At 57.7% G+C, this 18303-nt stretch overlaps 2 protein-coding genes across 10 annotated transcripts in view; one reads left to right on the plus strand and one right to left on the minus strand.

The window, feature by feature from the left end:
- Positions 1 to 80: 80 nt before the first annotated feature.
- On the minus strand, positions 81 to 9133 carry BACE1 (beta-secretase 1). Of its 6 annotated transcripts, XM_056509763.1 has the most exons (11): positions 8778 to 9133; positions 5292 to 5380; positions 4918 to 5134; positions 4629 to 4766; positions 4414 to 4548; positions 4201 to 4302; positions 3915 to 4064; positions 3668 to 3839; positions 2141 to 3106; positions 2009 to 2074; positions 81 to 1843 (listed from the first exon to the last, which is right to left on the minus strand). In XM_056509763.1, the coding sequence occupies exons 1-9, from the start codon at positions 9024 to 9026 to the stop codon at positions 2865 to 2867; spliced, it is 1494 nt and encodes a 497-aa protein (XP_056365738.1). In that variant the 5' UTR covers positions 9027 to 9133; the 3' UTR covers positions 81 to 1843; positions 2009 to 2074; positions 2141 to 2864. The 6 variants fall into 6 exon arrangements, with proteins under 6 accessions (XP_056365738.1, XP_056365741.1, XP_056365737.1 ...); XM_056509766.1 differs by lacking the exon at positions 2009 to 2074 and having other exon boundaries at positions 2206 to 3106; XM_056509762.1 differs by lacking the exon at positions 2009 to 2074 and having other exon boundaries at positions 81 to 1876; positions 2174 to 3106.
- A 346-nt stretch (positions 9134 to 9479) lies between these two features.
- The window catches only part of CEP164 (centrosomal protein 164), a 31934-nt gene continuing 23110 nt past the window's right edge, over positions 9480 to 18303 (plus strand). For 2 of the 4 annotated variants that reach the window (XM_056509615.1, XM_056509614.1), the window contains exons 1-9: positions 9480 to 9729; positions 11129 to 11218; positions 11523 to 11634; positions 11950 to 12184; positions 12569 to 12727; positions 13358 to 13486; positions 13825 to 13902; positions 15527 to 15643; positions 17415 to 17807. In XM_056509615.1, the coding sequence (XP_056365590.1) occupies positions 11140 to 11218; positions 11523 to 11634; positions 11950 to 12184; positions 12569 to 12727; positions 13358 to 13486; positions 13825 to 13902; positions 15527 to 15643; positions 17415 to 17807 (1302 nt within the window). In that variant the 5' untranslated portion in view covers positions 9480 to 9729; positions 11129 to 11139. The remainder of the gene's footprint in view (positions 9730 to 11128; positions 11219 to 11522; positions 11635 to 11949; positions 12185 to 12568; positions 12728 to 13357; positions 13487 to 13824; positions 13903 to 15526; positions 15644 to 17414; positions 17808 to 18303) is intronic. The other 2 variants (XM_056509613.1, XM_056509616.1) reach the window with 2 other exon arrangements.

Raw genomic sequence — 18303 nt, forward strand, 5'->3', positions numbered from 1 at the left:
ACATCCCTGCCAGCCATCACCTGTTCCTTCCCCTCTTGCCAATGAACGAGTTGTAGATAAAGAGCCAATTTCTCGTGGTCTTTTTTATTTATTTTTTTTTTAATGTCATAATAATTTACCGTGTTAACATTCATTGTTCTTACATAGACACTGGGTTACAGAATACTGGAGCCTCCAGCGACAGCCCATGGTCCCATCCCATCCCATCCCCTCCCCTGCTGCTGTCTGGGCCCTGGGGAGGGAGCGGACGGACACGGCTGCGCTGCAGCTCAGGATGAACCAACCTGTCCAACCCTGCGTTCCCTCTCTACTGTCCCAAAGCACGGGCTGACCCCCACCCTTTCTCCATGGATTCCGCTGGGATTGCGAGGTGCTCAGCACCGCTGAAAATCTTGCAACGACTCTCTAAAAATCCCCCCACCCCCTTTGCTCAGGATCTGTGGCAGGAGCTGGGCACTGCTGGCTGCCCCCGTGGGCAGGGGAGCAGCCCTGGTGCTGAACCCGCCGCAGGCCGGCTCCTCCGGGCGTGTTTTAAGGCAGTGGTCCACAACAGAGTCTCTGGGGTCCTGGGGGTCCTGGGCAGGCACGAGGGTGGGGGGAGAAGGTTGCCCTCTTGCAGGGAGTGGCTGGGTGCGGGTTTGGAGCGAGGCTGGGGCCGGGGGCTCGGTGTGAGTGAGCAGGGGCAGTGTGGGGGCTGTTGTGGCAGTGCCCCATGCGAGGGCTGGCTGGTCTCCTGTGCTGCCTTTCCTGGCTCCCTCGCTGCTTTGCTTTCCCAAAGAAAACGTGTGGCTGCAGGATTTAGTTAACAGGATTTATGCTCTGATTGCTCTGGGTCCTCAGTCTGTCCCTGCCTGACCCGGTGGCTCTGCAGGGCAGCCGCCAGCTCAGCTCTGGCACTGCAGGTACCCCCTCTGCTCATGGAGGGGTGATGCCTTTTAATTGTGGCAACGTGTTTGAGCTCCTTCCTATCCAGGCTGGAGGCAGAGAAGCAAGGGAATACAGCACTAGCACTGCCTGCAAGGCCAGGGGTGTCTGCTCTGGGGAAGGGACGGTGATCCTGCAGCACAGGGAGGAGGGGTTGTCCTCACACACTGGAAAATCCTCAAGGACAGAGGTGCCTCCTGTGCTCAGGGTCCTTTGGGCTCGTGAGCCACTGCTCTGCGTGCTCCAGCCCTGCACCCCTCCTCAAGCCAGCTGGGGCCCCCTCACCATCACCTGCTCCCACCAAACACGCGGCTGCAGCGTGAGCCCTGGCCCTGCCTGGTGCCCACAGTGGCCAAGGACTGAGCAGAAGGCTGGAGACTAAAAAAACCCCCAAAACAAAACAGGACTGACCCCTGATGTTGGAACAGTGGCTTTCAGGGCTAGAATTAAAAATAGAGATATATGGATGTACTGTACAGGTGAGAGGCAGCCGTGCTCTGTACACGTGGGACCGGCTCTGTACACGCTCTCAACGCGCAGCTGCGCTACCAATGACACGCATTGTAAAAAAAAATAAAATAAATACAACCATGTGTCTAAAAAAACAATAAATGCTGCAGTTCCCACAGCTGCTGCCTGTCCCCAGGATGCCAGGGTGTCCCACAGCCGGGCCTGGACGTGTGGACTGAGCAGAGAGGAGCTGCTGTGCCGTGGGATGTGCTGGCAGGGAGGTGGGGGGCTGCAGGGGGGGCCCAGGCTCCCCTATGGCTTTTGAAGGGCTGGGTGGGCTGGGGAGCAGCCAGGGCCAGGGCTGGGAACTTCACTCCTGGCACTGGCTCCTGTGTGGCAGCCACTGCTGATGCTGGAAGCGAGGGCAGGGAGTTTCCCATCCCATGTGACGTGGGGAGAGGATGAGTACCTGTTCCTGCCTGTCCCAGGAGAGGATGAGTGCCTGTTCCTGCCTGTCCCAGGAGAGGATGGGTACCTGCTCCTGCCTGTCTCAGGAGAGGATGGGTACCTGCTCCTGCCTGTCTCAGGAGAGGATGGGTACCTGCTCCTGCCTGTCTCAGGAGAGGATGAGTACCTGTTCCTGCCTGTCCCAGGAGAGGATGGGTACCTGCTCCTGCCTGTCTCAGGAGAGGATGGGTACCTGTTCCTGCCTGTCCCAGGAGAGGATGAGTACCTGTTCCTGCCTGTCCCAGGAGAGGATGGGTACCTGCTCCTGCCTGTCTCAGGAGAGGATGGGTACCTGCTCCTGCTGTTCTGGAAGAGGATGTGTACCAGCTCCTGCCTGTCCCAGGAGAGGATGGGTACCAGCTCCTGCCTGTCCCAGGAGGGCACAGGGAATCTTGGGGCTGGTGGCAGCAGGAGCACAACTCAGGAAGGCAGGAAAATGCAGGGGAAACATCAGAATGAGCAATGTATGGGCAGCAGGGTAGGAGGGAAAGCCCTGTCTGGGCAGCCCAGGCTGGCCCTGCAGGGCTGTCTCTGAAAAGCCTGAGGCTGGATGGCTCCAGGATGACCCTGGAGTCTGGCTCAGTGCAGGGAGTCACAGGGGAGGCACAGCTGCAGCACAGCTCCCTACAAGAGAGCCTGGGCTGGCAGGTTCCTGGCGGGGCGAGCTGCAAAGGGATGCACAGGGATGGGAGGGGACAGGCAGGGGATGGCTCATCAGCGTCACTCCATCAAGCCAGGCAAGGCTGGGTGGGAGAGCTTGGTGCTGTCCTGGTGCTGGAGCAGAGAAGCCACCCCCAGCTCCCAGGATGGGGCTGCTGCACTCCCCCCAGCTGCAGGTCCCAGATAGATGGAGACTGAGCCTGGGGCTCCCCTGGCTGCCGGCCCTGACGGACACCGAGTCCCCAGGCCCCGGGCACAGGGTCTGAGCTCCCCGGGCTGCCACCACACTCCAGCCCTGCCCCGCTGCCTCACCTGCAGCGCCGTCACTTCAGCAGGGAGATGTCGTCGGCAAAGTCGTCGTGGTCGCGCCGCAGGCAGCGGAAGCAGCGCCACTGGAACACCATGAGGCAGAGGGGCAGCATGAAGAGGGCGCAGATGGCCGCCATGACGTAGGCGATGGTCATCAGCGTGGACTCGTCCGTCTGCGGGATGTTGTAGCCGCAGTCCTCCATGTTGGAGTGCAGGTGGGGCCCGTCCACCGCCGCCCTGCGGAACTCGTCGTGCACTGCGGGAGGGGGAGGCAGCGGCTGGTCACTGCCCACCCCTCATCTCTAGTAATACTGAACACCTTTAAGCCACAGTAACACATCTAAACAAACCCAGGCTGTAGTCTGTATTGTGTACACCACCCAAACTAAATTTAGCTGTTATATTTTAGCTGTTTTTCTGTATATTTTCCTGTTTCTTAGCTGTTTTTCGTATATTTCTTATAACAAGTGCACGAAATAAGCCATTTTAAGTGTTTTTCTACAACTTGTTGAGACCTTTCAAAGCCATTGAAACATAAATCAAGAGAAAATAAAGCTAAAAACCAAAACACTGAAATAAAAAAAAAAAACAAAATAAAAGTAAAAAATAAAGGTTTAAACAACCACCAATCAAAAACTCGTACAAGACGCGTAAACAACATAAAAGCACCAATCAAAAAATGCGTAACCATGTAAACAGTAACCTTAAAATTTACAACTAAAGCTAAAAAACAAACAATAAATCAACTCCTGCATGATCATATTAATCTGCTGTCCCAAAGTCCTGGTTCCCCACGCTCATCCCCCAGCCCGGCTACCGTGGCAGGCGCTGACGGCGAAGCCGATGCGCTTGCGGGCGCGGTCGAACACCACGTAGAAGCCCTCCATGATCACGGCGCCCATGACGGTGCCCGTGGAGGACTGGGAGATGGCAAACTTGTAGCAGTCGTCCTGAGAGGTGGCCACGTCCTCCACCGGGCGCAGGTATTGCTGCGGGAGGAGAGGAGCCGTCAGGGGAGGCGGCTGTCCCCGCTCCAGCCCGCGCTCCCCGGGGCCAGCGCTCACCTGGGGCAGGATGGTGATCCGGAAGGATTGGTTGGTGGCCTCCCCCATCAGGTAGAGGGACAGCACGGGGAAGATGTGCCAGGGGGTGGTGCCGACCTGCCAGCAAACCAGCTGCTCCCCCAGCCAGAAACCGTCTGGGAACTTCTCTGTCTGCCAGAGGGAAAGGGAAGGTGAGCGGGGCCAAGCTGGGCAGGCAGCAGAGTGCCAGGCTGGTGAGGGGCAGCCAGACTGCCCACAGCCCTGCCCTGGCCCTGGGCTGTGCCAGGAAGGGATGGGCTCCACTGACCGAAGATGCTGTTTTGATGGATTTCACCGCAGCCTCAAACACCTTCTTGGGCAGCCTGAGGTTGGTGGTCCCGCTGTCCACAATGCTCTTGTCATAGTTGTACTGGGAGGCAGAAGAGGAGGAGTGACCCCAGCCCTCTCCCCTCCCAGCCTCCTCTGACCCATGGTGGGTGCCTCCAGGGCCTGTGGGGCAGCTCCACCACTGCCTGCTCACCTCTTTGCAGTCCATGTTCAGGTCCTGCCCGTTGACCTCCAGCTTGACGATGATGACCTCGTAGTACCACTCCTTGCGGATGGGCGTGTACCAGATGTCACCCACGTACAGCGAGCGGTCGATGCCACCGATGATCTGCACAGACACAGCACGGCGCTGCCACCCCGCGCTGGCAGTGCCACCAGGGAACCCCCAGCCACCTGTGGAGTGCTCACCATGCTGCCTCCCACCGAGGCCACGGCCTCTGTCTCGTTGGGAGAGAAGCCTGTCCCGCACAGCTGCAGGGAGAAGATGTTGGGCACCCGTGTCTGCTTCACCAGCGAGTCAAAGAAGGGCTCCAGGCTGTCGTCGGGCTGGTGGAGGAGAAAGCAGAGACAGGACAGGGATGTGTCAGTGCTGTCCCTTCTCTAGGAGTTCTCTGCACCCAGGGGACAAACAGGGACAAGGAAAAAGGCAACTGAAGCGTTTTGGTGCTCACACCCAGGCCTGTCAGCCAGGACTCACCCGGGCAATCTCAGCATACGCCAGTCCCAGGATCCCTTCCCAGTTGGAGCCGTTGATGAAGAATTTGTCTGACTCTGTGATGGCAGCGATGTTGGCTCTGACAGTGACGTTGGGGCCGTGGGGGATGGTGACAAGGTCAGTGCCCAGCTCCCCTTCCCACTTGCCCTGGGTGTAGGGCACGTACACTCCCTTCCGCAGGTCGCGGTAGGTGCTGGACCTGCAACGGCGGCACAGGGACGGGTCAGACCAGCAGGATTTTGTGCATCCAGCCATTCCAGAGGCCATGCTGGACCTGGCAGGGTCTGGCCAGACCTCCAGCAAGGAGAAGCAGTGTGCCTGAGTGGCTGTGCAATGTGTCCCCACAGAATACTCACAGCTGCCGCTGGTAGTATCTCCGGAGGAAGGGGTGTGGTGCAGCTCCCACAGCGAAGTTACTGCTCCCTGTGTCCACCAGGATATTCAACTGGGGAAGGAAGAAAAGACAGGAAGGCTCATGAGCGCAGTGGGACCCTCTCTGTTGTGCCCAGAGAGTAGAGAAGGAGGTGGTGGAGCAGGAGGCAGCGACAAAAAGCAAACACCATCCAGCACTGTGCAAACAGAGCATGAGCTCCTCACCCAGCCTCAGCCCCCAAACCCACAGGCAGGTGTCATGGGGCTGGAGAGCAGCAGCAGCAGCAGTACAGGGTGCAGGTTCCCCTTGCCAGGAGAGCAGATTTGCTGGCACAGCCGCTGGGAAGGATCGGGCAGCTCCCGCAGATCCCTGCGCCCGCTAATCGCCACCCATATGCTGAGCCCTGCTCCTGATTCATTCCTGCCTGGGCAGGATTACCAGGTCTGGCAAACATCCCACTGGCAGGGCCAGGAGTGGGCCAGCCAGATCCTGCCCTCAGCTGAACCGTGCCTGCAGCACAGGCAGGGAATGGGATGGGATGGATGGGGTGGGATTGCCAGGGTGGGATTACTGGGGTCGGATTGCCAGAGTGGGATTGTCCAGGTAGGATTGCTGGTATGGAATTGCCGGGGTGGGACTCTGGGGTGGGATTGCCAGGATGGGATTGTCCAGGTAGGATTGCCACGGTGGGATTACTAAAGTCGGATTGCTGGGATGGAATTGCCAGGGTGGGATTGTTGGAGTGGGACTGCTGGGATGGGATTGCTGGGATGGAATTGCCGGGGTGGGATTGTCCAGGTGGGATTGGGGCTGTCTAACTCTCCTGGCTGTCCTGGGCATCAGAGCTCAAGACAAGCCCTCACCCCAGAGCCAGGAGCTGCTTCACAGCATCACCCTGGGCAGCAGCTCTGGGGCTTCAGCCCTTAATCTGTGGAGTGAGAGGGAGAGGAAGGAGGTTAATGCGCTTGTGGTAATCGCAGGAGCACCGGCTGCAGCTGCCGAGTGCTGTCCCTGACAGGCTGGCATGTCCTGAGCACCCCAGCTCCATCTCCCTGCCAAGGGGAACGTTTCAGGCCTGGGTAAAGATCAGAGCATCACGTTCACCCCCCAGTACCCACCCTGGGCAAGTGCCAGCTCAGCACCCACCACACAGCTCGACCTTCTCCTGGCAACCTGCGCCATTCCCAGAGCTGTTCCTGGCTCTGTGGGTGGGTCATTAGGGGCCACCTGCTCCACACAGCTCATCTCCAATCCCCAGAGCACCCAGAGCAGACTGGTTTCCCTGGAGAAGGACCTGCTGAGCTGACGCTGCAGCGAGAGGAGGCAGGGAGGGCTTTTACCCTCGCAGTCTCTGTCCTGCTGAAGGGGTCACACACAGGACCCACGTGGAGAGAACCCAGATCCTTGAGACTCAGCCCAGCCATCCATTCAGGCCAGGACATGGCACGTGAACTGGTGAGGCCAAGACATGTGTGGCAGGGACACTGGCTGAAACCTGTCCCTGGAAGTGACAGCCCCTCCAGGCACCTCAGCAGCAGCGCTGGCTCTGTGTCACGCGTGTCCCCAGAGCTGTGTGCTGCTCCTGGGGCACCAAGCCCGCGCCATCTGTCCCAAAATACTGGTTCCTGCTGCTCTGCTCACCCCTCTCCCCTGTGTGTTTATGAATCAGCCCGTTCTGGGGAGCCAGGGAAACCAACATGCTTGGACACATGGGATGTGTGAGCAATCAGCTGCTGACGGTGACTTGGCAGCACAGCGCGGCTCAGAACCAAAATTAAAGCACAAGGGGATACAGAAACTTCCTTGTCAGCATTGGGAAGGTGAAAGGAAAGGTGAGGAGATGGATCACCATCCCCCTGCTGCGTGCGAGCCTTTGGGAAGGATGCACGCACCTCCCCGGGGCAAACACGCTCCCAATTTCCTGCAAACTCTTTCATATGAATCCTCTCATTCCACTGCAATGCCTGGAGGGATTTTGCTCCAGCACACACACACACATGCAGGCACAGGCACCACGTTTGCATTGGAAGCAATCCAAGGCTGGAAGATGCTGCCCAAAAGGGTGGCTGGCTCGGGAATGCACGAGTGCCTGGGAACAGGTGGTTCGCACGGAAATTATCTGGCAGCTGCGACACGTGGCAGGCAGATGATGAAATCACATTTAAAACTAGATTTTAGAAATAATCTCCTCCCTTTTTTTATTCCCCTAAACACACCCTGCCAGAGCAGGCAGGGACAACACAACAGTGCTCCCAGAGATCCAATTTCCATGGCAGTGGTATCATTCCTCTGTCCACATCTTGCTCCCATTGCTCTCTCCCACCGTGCACGCAGAGCACAGACAGCTCGTGGGGAAAAGCCAGCCTTTATTTCACAGCCTGTGTGGGTGCTGGCTGTTCTGGCAGCACCCAAAAAGTGGTGATGGCAGGCATGAGGGAATGTGGCCCTGTACTGGGAGGAACCTGGAGCCTCCACCACCGAGCTTGACCCTCAGACTTGTTGCTGGTGACAGAGGGGATCGGGATGGGCACAAAAGGATTTAGCAGCGGGAACCTCCCCGATCTCATCAGTAAAAGAGGGGAGGAGCTGGTCGCCCTGAGCTGTGTGACTGACAGCTGGCCCTCAGCATTCGGCCTGTCCCCAGCGCAGGCACACGGTGCCACACGAGCTGGGCAGCGTGTGAGGGATGCTGACAAAAAGATGGAGCAGGATCAGAGCCTGGTGACGCACCAACGCCTGCTCTGCCTGCCCTGTGGGCTCCCTTTCCATCCAGGCCGTCCCGTTTTCCGGCACTTTGCCTCCCCACGCAGCCCAACTCCTGCGCAGCCACAAACATCACGAGGTCCCGGGGAAAACCGAGCTCTGCAGGAATTCTGGAGAATTTCCCCGGGCCGGGAGCAGCACGAGGAGCCCGGCAGCAGCTGCGCCCGGGGCTGTGCTGGCAGGAACAGCCGAGCACGGCTCGGCCGTGGGCTCCTCCGTGCCTCATGTGCCGCTCCAGGCGGGCACGGGGCTGCGCAGCCACATCCCACCCGCCTGCCGCCCACAGCCCGCGCAGCTCCAGCGGCATCCTCCGGCTGGGGAGCGGGGATGGAGGCAGGGAGGGAGGGAGGGATGGCGGGAGGGAGGGATGGAGAGGGAAGGGAGGGATGGAGGGATGCAGCCTGGCTCGCCCGCACGGAGCGGCACACGCAGCACCGGCCATAGCGCCCGGAGCGCCCGGGCAGCCCCGGGAGCGCTGCGGTCACCTTCGGCAGGCGCCTGCGGCCAGTTTTAGCTCAAATCCACCAGGAAAATCATCACGGGAGCAATGAGAAGCAGGAATGCCGTCCGGGCCGTGCGGCGAGAGCCACGCGATGCCATGATGGCACCCGCAGCGGGCCAGAGGGGCATCCGCAGCCCCCGGGAATGCAGCGGAGGAGGGAGATGCAGGGGATGCGAGAGATGCGGGGATCCCCTCCCACCTCACCTTCTGCGGGGGGCTGCCCACCGTCATCTCCACGTAGTACCCCTGCCCGGACTTGCCCCGCAGGTTGTCGATCATCTCCACGAAGCTGCCGGTGCTGTCGGGCTCGGTGTCCAGCGGCGCCCGGCGCTGCCGGAGTCCCGACGGCGGGGCCGCGCCGCCCCGCAGCGGCAGCCGGATGCGCGGCGGGGCCGGGAGGGCGCGCAGAGCCCCCAGCCACAGCAGCAGCAGCCAGGGCCAGGCGGGCGCCATGGCCGCGGGGAAGCCCTCGGGGGACGCGGTCAGCGGGCCCGCAGCGCCCCGCGCCTCGGCGGGGCGGCCGCGCCGGGGCGGGCGGGCGGCGCGGCGGCGGCGGGCATGGCGGCGCGCACGGACCCGCCCCGGAAAGCCCGCCCGCCGGCGGAAGCGCTCCCGGAGAGACCCGCCCCGGCCCTGCCCGCTGCCCCCGGCCCTTTCCCGGTCCCCAGCCCCGTCCCCGTCCCGCTGCCCCGCCCCGCCCCGCCGGGACGCACCGGGATGCACCGGGATACACCGGGATGCTCCGCGGGCGGTACCCACGCGTCGCCATGGCAACCGCAGCCCCCCGGCGGCCCCGCCGCGGTGACGTCATGCATCCCTCCTCCCCGGCGGCCAATCGGATGTCGCGCATCGCCCCGCCGGCCAATGGCGGGTGGGGGGCGGGGCCCGGCGCGGCCGATCCCGCGCTCCGCGCAACCGGCGGCACCCGCGGGACGGCGGCGGCGGCGCGGGGCGCGGTGAGCGTTGGGCGGGCCGGGCCCCAGAGCGGCACCGAGCCGGGCCCCGCAGCGGCACCGAGCCGGGCCCGGCCCGGGGAGGCGCCTCTCGGTGAGCGGAGGCTGCGGGGAGCGGCCCCGCGCCGCGCGGTTCCGGCCTCCCGCCTCAGGCGGGGTCCGCCGGCTCCTGGCTGTGCGTGGGTCGTGTGGGTGCTGTCGTGGTAAGGGTGAAAAGGGATTTTTTTCCTGTTTTTCTAAATACCCTATTGACAAAGCTGTTTGTCCTTCTTGCCAGCCGCGCTTTTTCCGTGGCTCCAGGCTGGCGCGGCCGCGGCTGCACTGAGGCTTTGGTTCTCTTTGCACAGAGCTATAGGACGTGTTTTGGGGTTGGAAGGGACCTGAAAATCATCCAGTTCCACCCCCATGCCTTGGGCAGGGACGCCTTCCGCTGTCCCAGGTTTCATCCAACCCGACCTTGAACACTTTCAGGGATGGGGCAGCCACAGCCTCTCTCGGCACCCTGTGCCAGGGTCTCACCACCCTCACAGGGAAGGGCTCTCTCCACAGATCTCACCTGAATCCTGCTCTTTTATTTGAAGCAGTTCCCCTTGTTCCCATCTGTTACAGCTGCCCCTCAAGCACTGAAAGGTCGCACTAAGGTCTCCCCATATGTGGCGAGGCAGAATCTCCAAGGGAGGAGTGAGCCCGTAATTCATCCCTGAGTGCCAACGCCGGGGATGGGAGATGGGGCTGAGATAGTTTTGGGAGAGGAAAATAGGAACAGAAGCGAGTTGCCCACATCCAAATGCTCCAACTGGGGACATTTGGGAGGGGGAGTGGTGTGAGTTCTGTGATGCTGCTTTGGTTTGGCTGTCCTGAGAATATCTTCGCCTGGAAGCTGCCAGGATTAGTTGCTGCTTCTGAGACTTACTTTACATAAGAGTTATAAAACGGGGTGGGCTGAGGACACAGGGAGGTGAGGAGGGCAGTGGTGGCCGTGTCACAGGTGGTGATCCTGCTCTGGGTGGTTACCACTGGGTACCACAGCCCCCTGGGTCTCACCAGGAAAGCAGAGGAATGCTTTTTGCGTGGAGAATTTAGGAAGTTTAGGCTGAAATGTTTGACCTTGGCATTGAATTGTGTGTTTGAGCAGCAGTCATGGTCCCCCAGTGCTTGTGCTGGCCAAATGTGGCCACACAGAGCTGCAGCTGGGGATGTTTGGGGTGAGGTGGGTGAATCCCAACTGCATGGACTGGTGCTGGATGGGTTGGAAAGGCCCAGCTGTGGTGTGTCCTATGAGTTAAATCACCAAGCAATGCTTTGGGAAAGTTGCTTGCCTTCTCTTTCTTCACTTTCTCATTTCAGCTTATTTTTTATCTGTTTAAAACGTGCCTGAAGCATCTTTCCTGTAGAAACTGGAAGGCCTGGGGGGTCTGATGATAACTTTGTGCCACTCCAGCTCTGCTCCCTGTTTCCCCAGCCCTTGGAGGTGTGTGTGGAAGCATTTTGATTTGGTTTTGCTGTGTGTGCTGCAGTGGAAGGGCTCTGCCATGAGCTGGGGAGGAGGAATTTTCTTTCCTGAGGGCAGTTGTGACTGTGCTGGTTCCCCCCTGCTGCCAGGTGTGGGATCCATGGCAGGAGCCCTGCGCATCGGGGACCAGCTCATTCTGGAAGAGGACTACAATGAATCCTACGTTCCTAAGGAGCAAGGTGAGCGTGGCCCATCTTCCCAGGAGCTGGGAGAAGGGATTCAGGCATGCAGGTCACTTCTAGGTGCATTCAGAAAGCAGGAATTGGTTTCTGAAGTGGCTGCAGAGGGTGGAATACACGGATTTTAGCGGAGGCAGAGCTGTCACTGCAGTGTCACTCCAGCCTGCAGGATGGGCACACAGGACTTTGCTGGAGGCTTTGGGCAGCTTTGTTTAGGGCTCAGGATTTCCCAGAGTGCCCACAGCTTTAGCTGAGGAGGCTCTGTTGGGTGGGCTGGCTTCACAGACTGCTTTTGTTTTGCCAGAAATCCGGGATTTCGCACCGACGATCGGGATTGACCCCGACAAGGAGCCGGAGCTGCTGTGGCTGGCCAGGGAGTGCCTGGTGACCCCGCTGCCCCCACAGTGGAAGGCCTGGTGAGAGTCTGGCACCAGCTGTGCTGGGCATTCCCAGTGACAGGACAAGGGCAGGGGCTTCCAGCTGGCAGAGAATTGGCTTAGACTGGGTATCAGGAGATCAGGGCTTTTTGGGTGGCAGAAAAAGGGGAAGAACTCTTTGGGAAGCTGGTATGAGCATCCTGGGAGAGCTGCTTCCCCACACTGACACATTTTTGGCCTCATGGGGACATCACACTCCTTTTCCCTGAGCTTCAGGTGCTCAGCAAAGATGCTGTGGCCTGTGCAGCTGTATTTTTAACTGTTTCACTTTTTCCTGCTGTTTTTGCCCTGCAGCCAAGATATTGCTGGTGGTGACATCTATTTCTTCAACTTTGAGAGTGGCCTCTCCACGTGGGAGCACCCCTGTGATGAGCACTACAAGCAGCTGGTCATCCAGGAGAGGGAGAAGCTGCTGGCTCGGGGCAGCATGAAGAAGGAAAAGAAGGAGAAAAAGGAGAAGAAGGAAAAGAAGGAGAAGAAAGAGAAGAAGAAGGACAAGAAGGGGAAGCAGTTCCTGAAGCAGCTGCCTGTGAGTAGGCTCTGCCTGCAGTGCTCCTGGGGAGGGGTTGGACAATGTGCCTTGTGTCCCCAGAGCTGGGTGATGAGCAGTGAATCAGCTGGGGTGGGAGCACTGGGTACAGAATCACCTCCAGTTTTGGCTGTGGGACACTCTGTAGAGAACACACACTCTTGGTGTGTCTGGGAGTGGTCAGGACCCATTCAGATGGGCATTTGGGAAGCAAAATGTGTGAGTAAATCCAGCCCTGTTTCCTTGCCTGTGCTGTGTGCTGGTGTGGGGCTCTGAGCAGGGCTGGTCCCACAGCCCCTGCTTGCCCAGGGCAGCTCCTTGCCTGTTCCAAGGCAGGAGTGGGAGCTGTGCTGTCCTGCCAGTGACTTCCCTGTGCTTCTCCAGCCCCCAGGCTCCCAGCTGGCACCCATCCAGCCTCCCCTGGGCACCCTCTCTCCTCTCCGTGGCCTCACCCCATCTTCATCCCTGGCCCTTCGTGGCTCCCTGAACCTGGACCTGGGCAGTGTGGTGGAGCCCAGCCTCATCCCCAAGGAAGGAACTCTGGTGAGGCTCCCTCTTCCCTGGGAAGTGCACTGCAGAGCTGTGGGGGACACTTCAGTGACAATGACTTTGTGATCTGTCAGTTTTAAAAACTGTTGTACATTAAAAAACTGTATTTCCTTTCTCCTTCAATTTCTAGGGAGCCCAGTGCTAAATCAGTGGTGGGATTTCTTCTGCTAGTATAGCAGATTGAAAGAATTGTTTCAATAACTGTTGCAGAGGGAAAAAAGTGTGTTAAGTTTTAGTGGAATTTGATGTGCAAATGAAGCATGACAAACAATACAGATTATAAAATTTAATGAACTATTTTCTATTTGAGAATAAAATTAGAAGAGCTGTTGTCCTGGTGAATGTAAGGTTTACAACCATGTTGGATGCTTTATTTATTACTAGAAAGTGACCTGGGGGTCAATAAAACTTGTTAAATGGCAAGAAATTGATCCTTTAAAGGAAAGGAAAGCAAAATATGTGCAAAACATAGACATAAACACCTTGAAAAATAAACAAACATGTTAAATGGCAGGAAGGTGACCTCCCTCCCAGAACCCAGCAGCTGCCCCATGTCTCAGTGGGTCTCTATCTCCCCTTTCCTGCTGTCTGATCTCTCACTTCCCTTTCTTGTGGCCTCCACAGCCTGCAGAGATCTCCAAGCCCACCAGCCACACCAGGAACCTGCTGGGTTTGATCTGTGAAGAGAAAAGTTCCTTGAACGTGGCAGTGCCAGAGAAGTGGAAAAACGAAGAGGAAGGAAGTGAAAATGAGGTATTTGTGTGCCCTGGCACACAGTTTTTGTTGTTATGAGCAGAGTGCTGAGGCCTCCTGGTGCTCCCCTGGTAATGGCTTTGTCCCTGGGCTTTCATTTGTGCTCTCTTTTCTTTGTGCTGTTTGGTCCCCAGAAAGCATCTGATCCTATTTTCCCATGGTAACCCCTACAAATCAACACCTGCCACGGTGTCATTCCAGGATGAATTGGCTGTGGGTGCATGGCCATGGCTCTGCTGCCTAATTTCCCTGCTGAGGAACCCCTCCTGTGGCATTGCAGAGGTCAGAACTCAATCTTGGCCATTTATTTTATTTTATTTTATTTTTTAATCCTTCAGAGTTTCCATGGGACCTCAAGACTGTTGAAAAACGTGTACCTGGATGTTGAAGCCCTGGCAGGCAGCTTTGACTTTGAGGTGAGAGCACAGTGATGGGATGGGCAGGGGAGGCTGCCCAGGTGGGAGAGGAGCTGTGGCACTGCCAGGGGATGAGAGGGCAGGAGTGGTGCCAGAGGGATGAGTTTCCTGTGTCCCATAGGAGCAGAACAGCCTGGAGCAGGGTGAGGGAGAGGAGGGCACAGCTGTGGGGCTGTGGGGTGGGCATTGAAGGGAGGTTTTGCTTGGGGTGGTTGTGGTTTGGTACCTGGGACTTGAGGAGTCATCTTTGCACAGCCTGGAGCTTTGCTTCATCCTCAAACAGGGAAAATAAAGCCAGGGAGGTGAGGCAAGGGGGAAATCTGCTTTTCCAGGGAGCAGCAGGAGAAGGCTCTGGGGTCAGAGGTGTGGGGGAAGGCTGGAGGAGGAAGAGGCACTGGGGGTATCTGGGGGTGTGCAGGGAAGGCTCCTTGTCCTGCACAGGCTCTGGGCAATGTCCCCTGCCCTGTGGGAGTGCTGTGCCTCTGTCACTGGCTCCCTCAGCACTCTCCACGTGGGCTGCACGCTCCTCTGTGGCCACACAAAAACCACTTTTCTTTCTTCTTGCCCTGACAAATCCCGTGGCTCAGACACAGAGCTTTCAGAGCAGCCCAGGCCCTGTGCAGAGCTGAGCTGTCCCTGCACTTCCTTAGCTGGGATCAGCCTTAAGATGACAAGGGCACAATGGGAAGTGCCTTGTAAGCAGCTCTGGTGATTTGGCCCGACTGTTTGTGCTGACATTAATCCTTTCTCACCACTTTGAAAATCCTATTCCAGTATCTGAAAGGCAAATTAATTTCTTTTAAAGTGTTTTAGAGTATTTCCCTTATCCTTTTCACAGCACAGGAAAATTAAGCTGTGAAGTACTTTGCTGGAGAACCTATTCAGGGTGCTGGGCAGGATCTGCAAAGGCTTATGCTAAAGTGGATGTGACAAAGAGAGCCCTGACTCTCTCATCTCCAGACAACAAGCAGCCTGTGGGGGCCCAATTCCTCACTGAAATGTTAATGTGTGCAGGAACAAAGAGCTGTCTTGGCATTTCAGTGCTGCAGGGATGGGAATCTATTATGGAATGGCAATTGCTGCCCAACAGCCAGGCTGTTAACCCAGATGGGTGATAGCCTGTCCTGATAAAACAGCAGTGCCCTGACTGGAAAACAGAATTCTTTCATAGTTCCATGAGGTGGCAGTAGAAAAGCACTGCTCAGCCTGCTCCTGAGCAAAACAGGAGACAAGGATTCGTGTAGTGAGTCCTGAGGGGGAGATACCAGCAGCAATGGGTGAAATCATGAACAAACTGGCTTTGTGTAGCCCCTGGTCAGGGTTGAATGGATGTATCCAAAGGAAATAGAAGGTTTTAGTGACTTGCTGAGCCAGGATCAGCATCAGACACAGCTCACAGGGAAGAGTCTGGAGGAACAGTGAGTTCATGGAGCTGGCCAGCAGGAAAAGCAGCAGTGAAGGATCCAACAGCTTGATGTTTGGGAATCTGGGCCTGTGAGCTCCCAGGAAAGCTGCTCAGCTGGAGAACTTTGTGCTCTAGGGGTGCCTGTGGTGGGTGGTGACCTGGCCCAGCTTGGGAAGGTGGTGTGAGGAATTCTGCAAGTGGCTGTGTCCCCCCTCCTAGGAGAACAGCCAGGAGGAGCAGCAGGAGCCTGGCAGCCCATCAGCTGGTGCTGCTGAAGCTGCTCCCCAGCCCCACAGGAGCCCTGAGGAGGAGGAGGAGGCTGCCAGCCTGGGAGAGGTGACAGTGGCTCCCTGGCATCCCTGTCCTGCTTGCATGGTGCCACCCAGGCTTTGCATGCAGTAGGCAGCTTCTGGTGCTGTGTGTGTGTATGTGCAGCTGCTTGGCTTGTTTTTGTTCTTAGTTAAAGTTTAATGCTGGGCACTGGAGGTAGTGAGGTGATGGGCAGGAATTTCCCATCAGTTAGTGCCACTCAGGGCAGGTAGAATGTTACAGCTGGTGGAAAGATCAGCCAAAGCCAGTTATAACCCAAGTTATAGCTTGTCCTGCTCTGAGATCCAGAGGAAATCTGTAGTCTGTTGTTGCAGGAGGAAAAGCCTCCCTCCTCCTGCACCTGTGTGCCTGACTGGCATGGTTCCCTCTTCTGCAGAGTTGCATTTGTGATCATCAAAGTGTGATGCTAACAAAAGGTTTGCCCATAATTGCCATTAAAATAGGATTCTGCCAGCCAGAGAGATTATTCTGGGATATTTTAGTGGGCTGGAGAGAAGTCCTTTGGTGTGCACACCACTGCTGGTGTATTAATATATTTCTGTGTGTGATCCTGTGTTCAAGCATCAAAATCCTGCTTGGCCTCATTTGGGACATCCTGGACCCTGCCAGCTCTCCTGGTGGGATGTCCTCAGGAGAACTCTGAAGCAAGTTGTCCAAAAGCAGCATAACTTTCCAGCCACCCTAATCCCCAGAAAAGTGGTAGCAGGAGGGTGGCTGAAGAAGTTCCCCTTGCCCACCTTTCTCTGGTGTCCCCAGGAGCCTCCTGTGGCTGGTTGGTGACTCTGGAACCTCTGCTGGGCAGGGGCTGTGAGCTGACAGTACCAGGGATGGCAGGTGAGGCCCAGAGCTGCAGGATTTTTGGGAATTGCCAGGAGTTGGGCTCCTCTGTCCTCTCATCCTGCTGGATGCTGGCTCAGCCCTGGGGAGGTCTGGCAGAGCAGTGCCACACTCACACCGTGCTCCTGTAGCACTGCAGCCCTGGGCTGGGAGCTGCCAGCATTCCAGAGGCACTCTGGTAAAAATACACTGCTAAAATATGCACTCAGTGTACAGAACACGCCGTGCACAGGATGCAGGGAGTGTTTGACAAGACACTGTGGCATTAATAAAACAGTGAGGAAGTGGGACGTGCGAGCAGCTCTGGCTGCATGCTGATGAGGGAGCCTTTCCTGGCTGCTCCCCTCTCCATGGGCACTCTTGTGGCCTCCCCACTGCTGGGACAGGCTCTTGAACCTTTGGGTGACTAAGCTTTAATTCTGGATTATTTTTTCCCCATCTCTCAGCCCCCTGTGTTAGTCACGGCTCTTTCTGAGCTCTGAGTGGTGCCTTCAGTCACCCACCCTCCAGTGTGTCCCACTGGAAGGTGGGATGGTGATCCTGCCTGCTCTCCTCTGCTTGAAATGGCCTGTCATGGTCTCTTACAAATGTCCATCTCTCCCTGGACAGATCCAATGTGAAGCACAAATGGCCCTGCTGTGTGGCCCGTGGGTGCTCACAGGGGCTGGTGGCCTTGCACAGCCACTCTTACCCACTGAGACCCTGTGAATAAAAAAAGCAACAGATCAAAAACAGTCAGAGGCCAAGAAATGAACGAGATCATGTCAGTGGAGTCCCTTGCCTTGGAACAGGACGGTGTGAAAAGAAATCAAACAGTTCTTGAAGTCACCCAAAGATTTGGGATTCTGCTGCTTGCTGTAGGAGAGCCTGTGCTGTTCCTGCCTCCTGCATCCCCCAGAGAGAATGCTGGGTCCATAATTGTCTTTGACTTGCTGCCTAGAAGGAGTCTTTAAAATGGAGACACCCTGAGGAGGTGCCAGAGTCTTCCCTGGATTCGGGTGCTGCGTGCCCTCCGTCCCCGGTGCAGACCCTCCCTGGCAGTGCTGACAGCAGCCTGTCTGCCCACAGCAAGCAGCAGGAGCCTGCTGGGGATGAAGTGGTGGCCAAAGAAGATGCTGAGGTGGAAGGAGATGCCTCTGCAGCCGAGGAGCTGCCTGAGCCTGAGGGGGAGAGGGGCGCAGCAGGGCCGGACGTGCCCGGCTCCCCTCTCGGAGAGGGGGATCTGCTGGCCAGCCTGCCTGACCCTGCTGACACCATGTCCTGTGCACAAGAGGGGCTGCACGAAGAGAGGGAAGAAGCAGCAGCTGATTCAGAATCAGAGGATGATGGCAAAGTAAGAGAGCTGTGTGGTCTTGGTGTTGGCTGTTGCCGTGGTCTCGTCAGCCCTGACTCAGGAAAGCTCTTGGAGCACTGTCTGCTCTTCTGTGGAGCCAGGCCCAAGTGCTTTCCTGCTCCTGGGGGGGCAGCAGTGCTCTGAATTCCCAGATGGCATCTCAGGGCTGAGCTGGGCAGTCATTCCTCCCTCCTGCACACACCAAGTGTGACACTGGCCAAAGCCACGACAGGCAAAGCCACGACTGTGCTGGAGCCTGAGCCTGGGAGGAGGAACCACAGCTCCTGTGTGTGCAGGGCTGGTGCAGCTCAGGCTGAGCCCAGCTGCCTGTGCTGCTTTGTTCCTCTCCTGCTGTTCTCTCCCTGCTCAGAGCTGGGCAGGTGTGGAAGGTGCTGTGATCAAGGTGTGGGAAGGACAGAGCCCCAGGGCTGGGGCTGGGAGCACAGACCCTGCCAGTGTGGGAGGAGAGCTGGGCTCAGGGAGGAGCAGGGCTTGG

Source organism: Oenanthe melanoleuca, chromosome 24, assembly GCF_029582105.1.
Source record: "Oenanthe melanoleuca isolate GR-GAL-2019-014 chromosome 24, OMel1.0, whole genome shotgun sequence".
NCBI classification, from domain to species: Eukaryota; Metazoa; Chordata; class Aves; order Passeriformes; family Muscicapidae; genus Oenanthe; species Oenanthe melanoleuca.

What these genes read in the sequence shown, in the direction of transcription:
- BACE1 (XM_056509766.1), bottom strand. Translation starts at nt 9,026, where the DNA reads ATGGCGCCCGCCTGGCCCTGGCTGCTGCTGCTGTGGCTGGGGGCTCTG. An exon ending in AGATACTACCAGCGGCAGCT is followed by an intron (nt 5,135 to 5,291) that starts GTGAGTATTCTG and finishes CCGCCGTTGCAG; the next exon opens with GTCCAGCACCTACCGCGACC. An exon ending in TGAACATGGACTGCAAAGAG is followed by an intron (nt 4,303 to 4,413) that starts GTGAGCAGGCAG and finishes TCTGCCTCCCAG; the next exon opens with TACAACTATGACAAGAGCAT.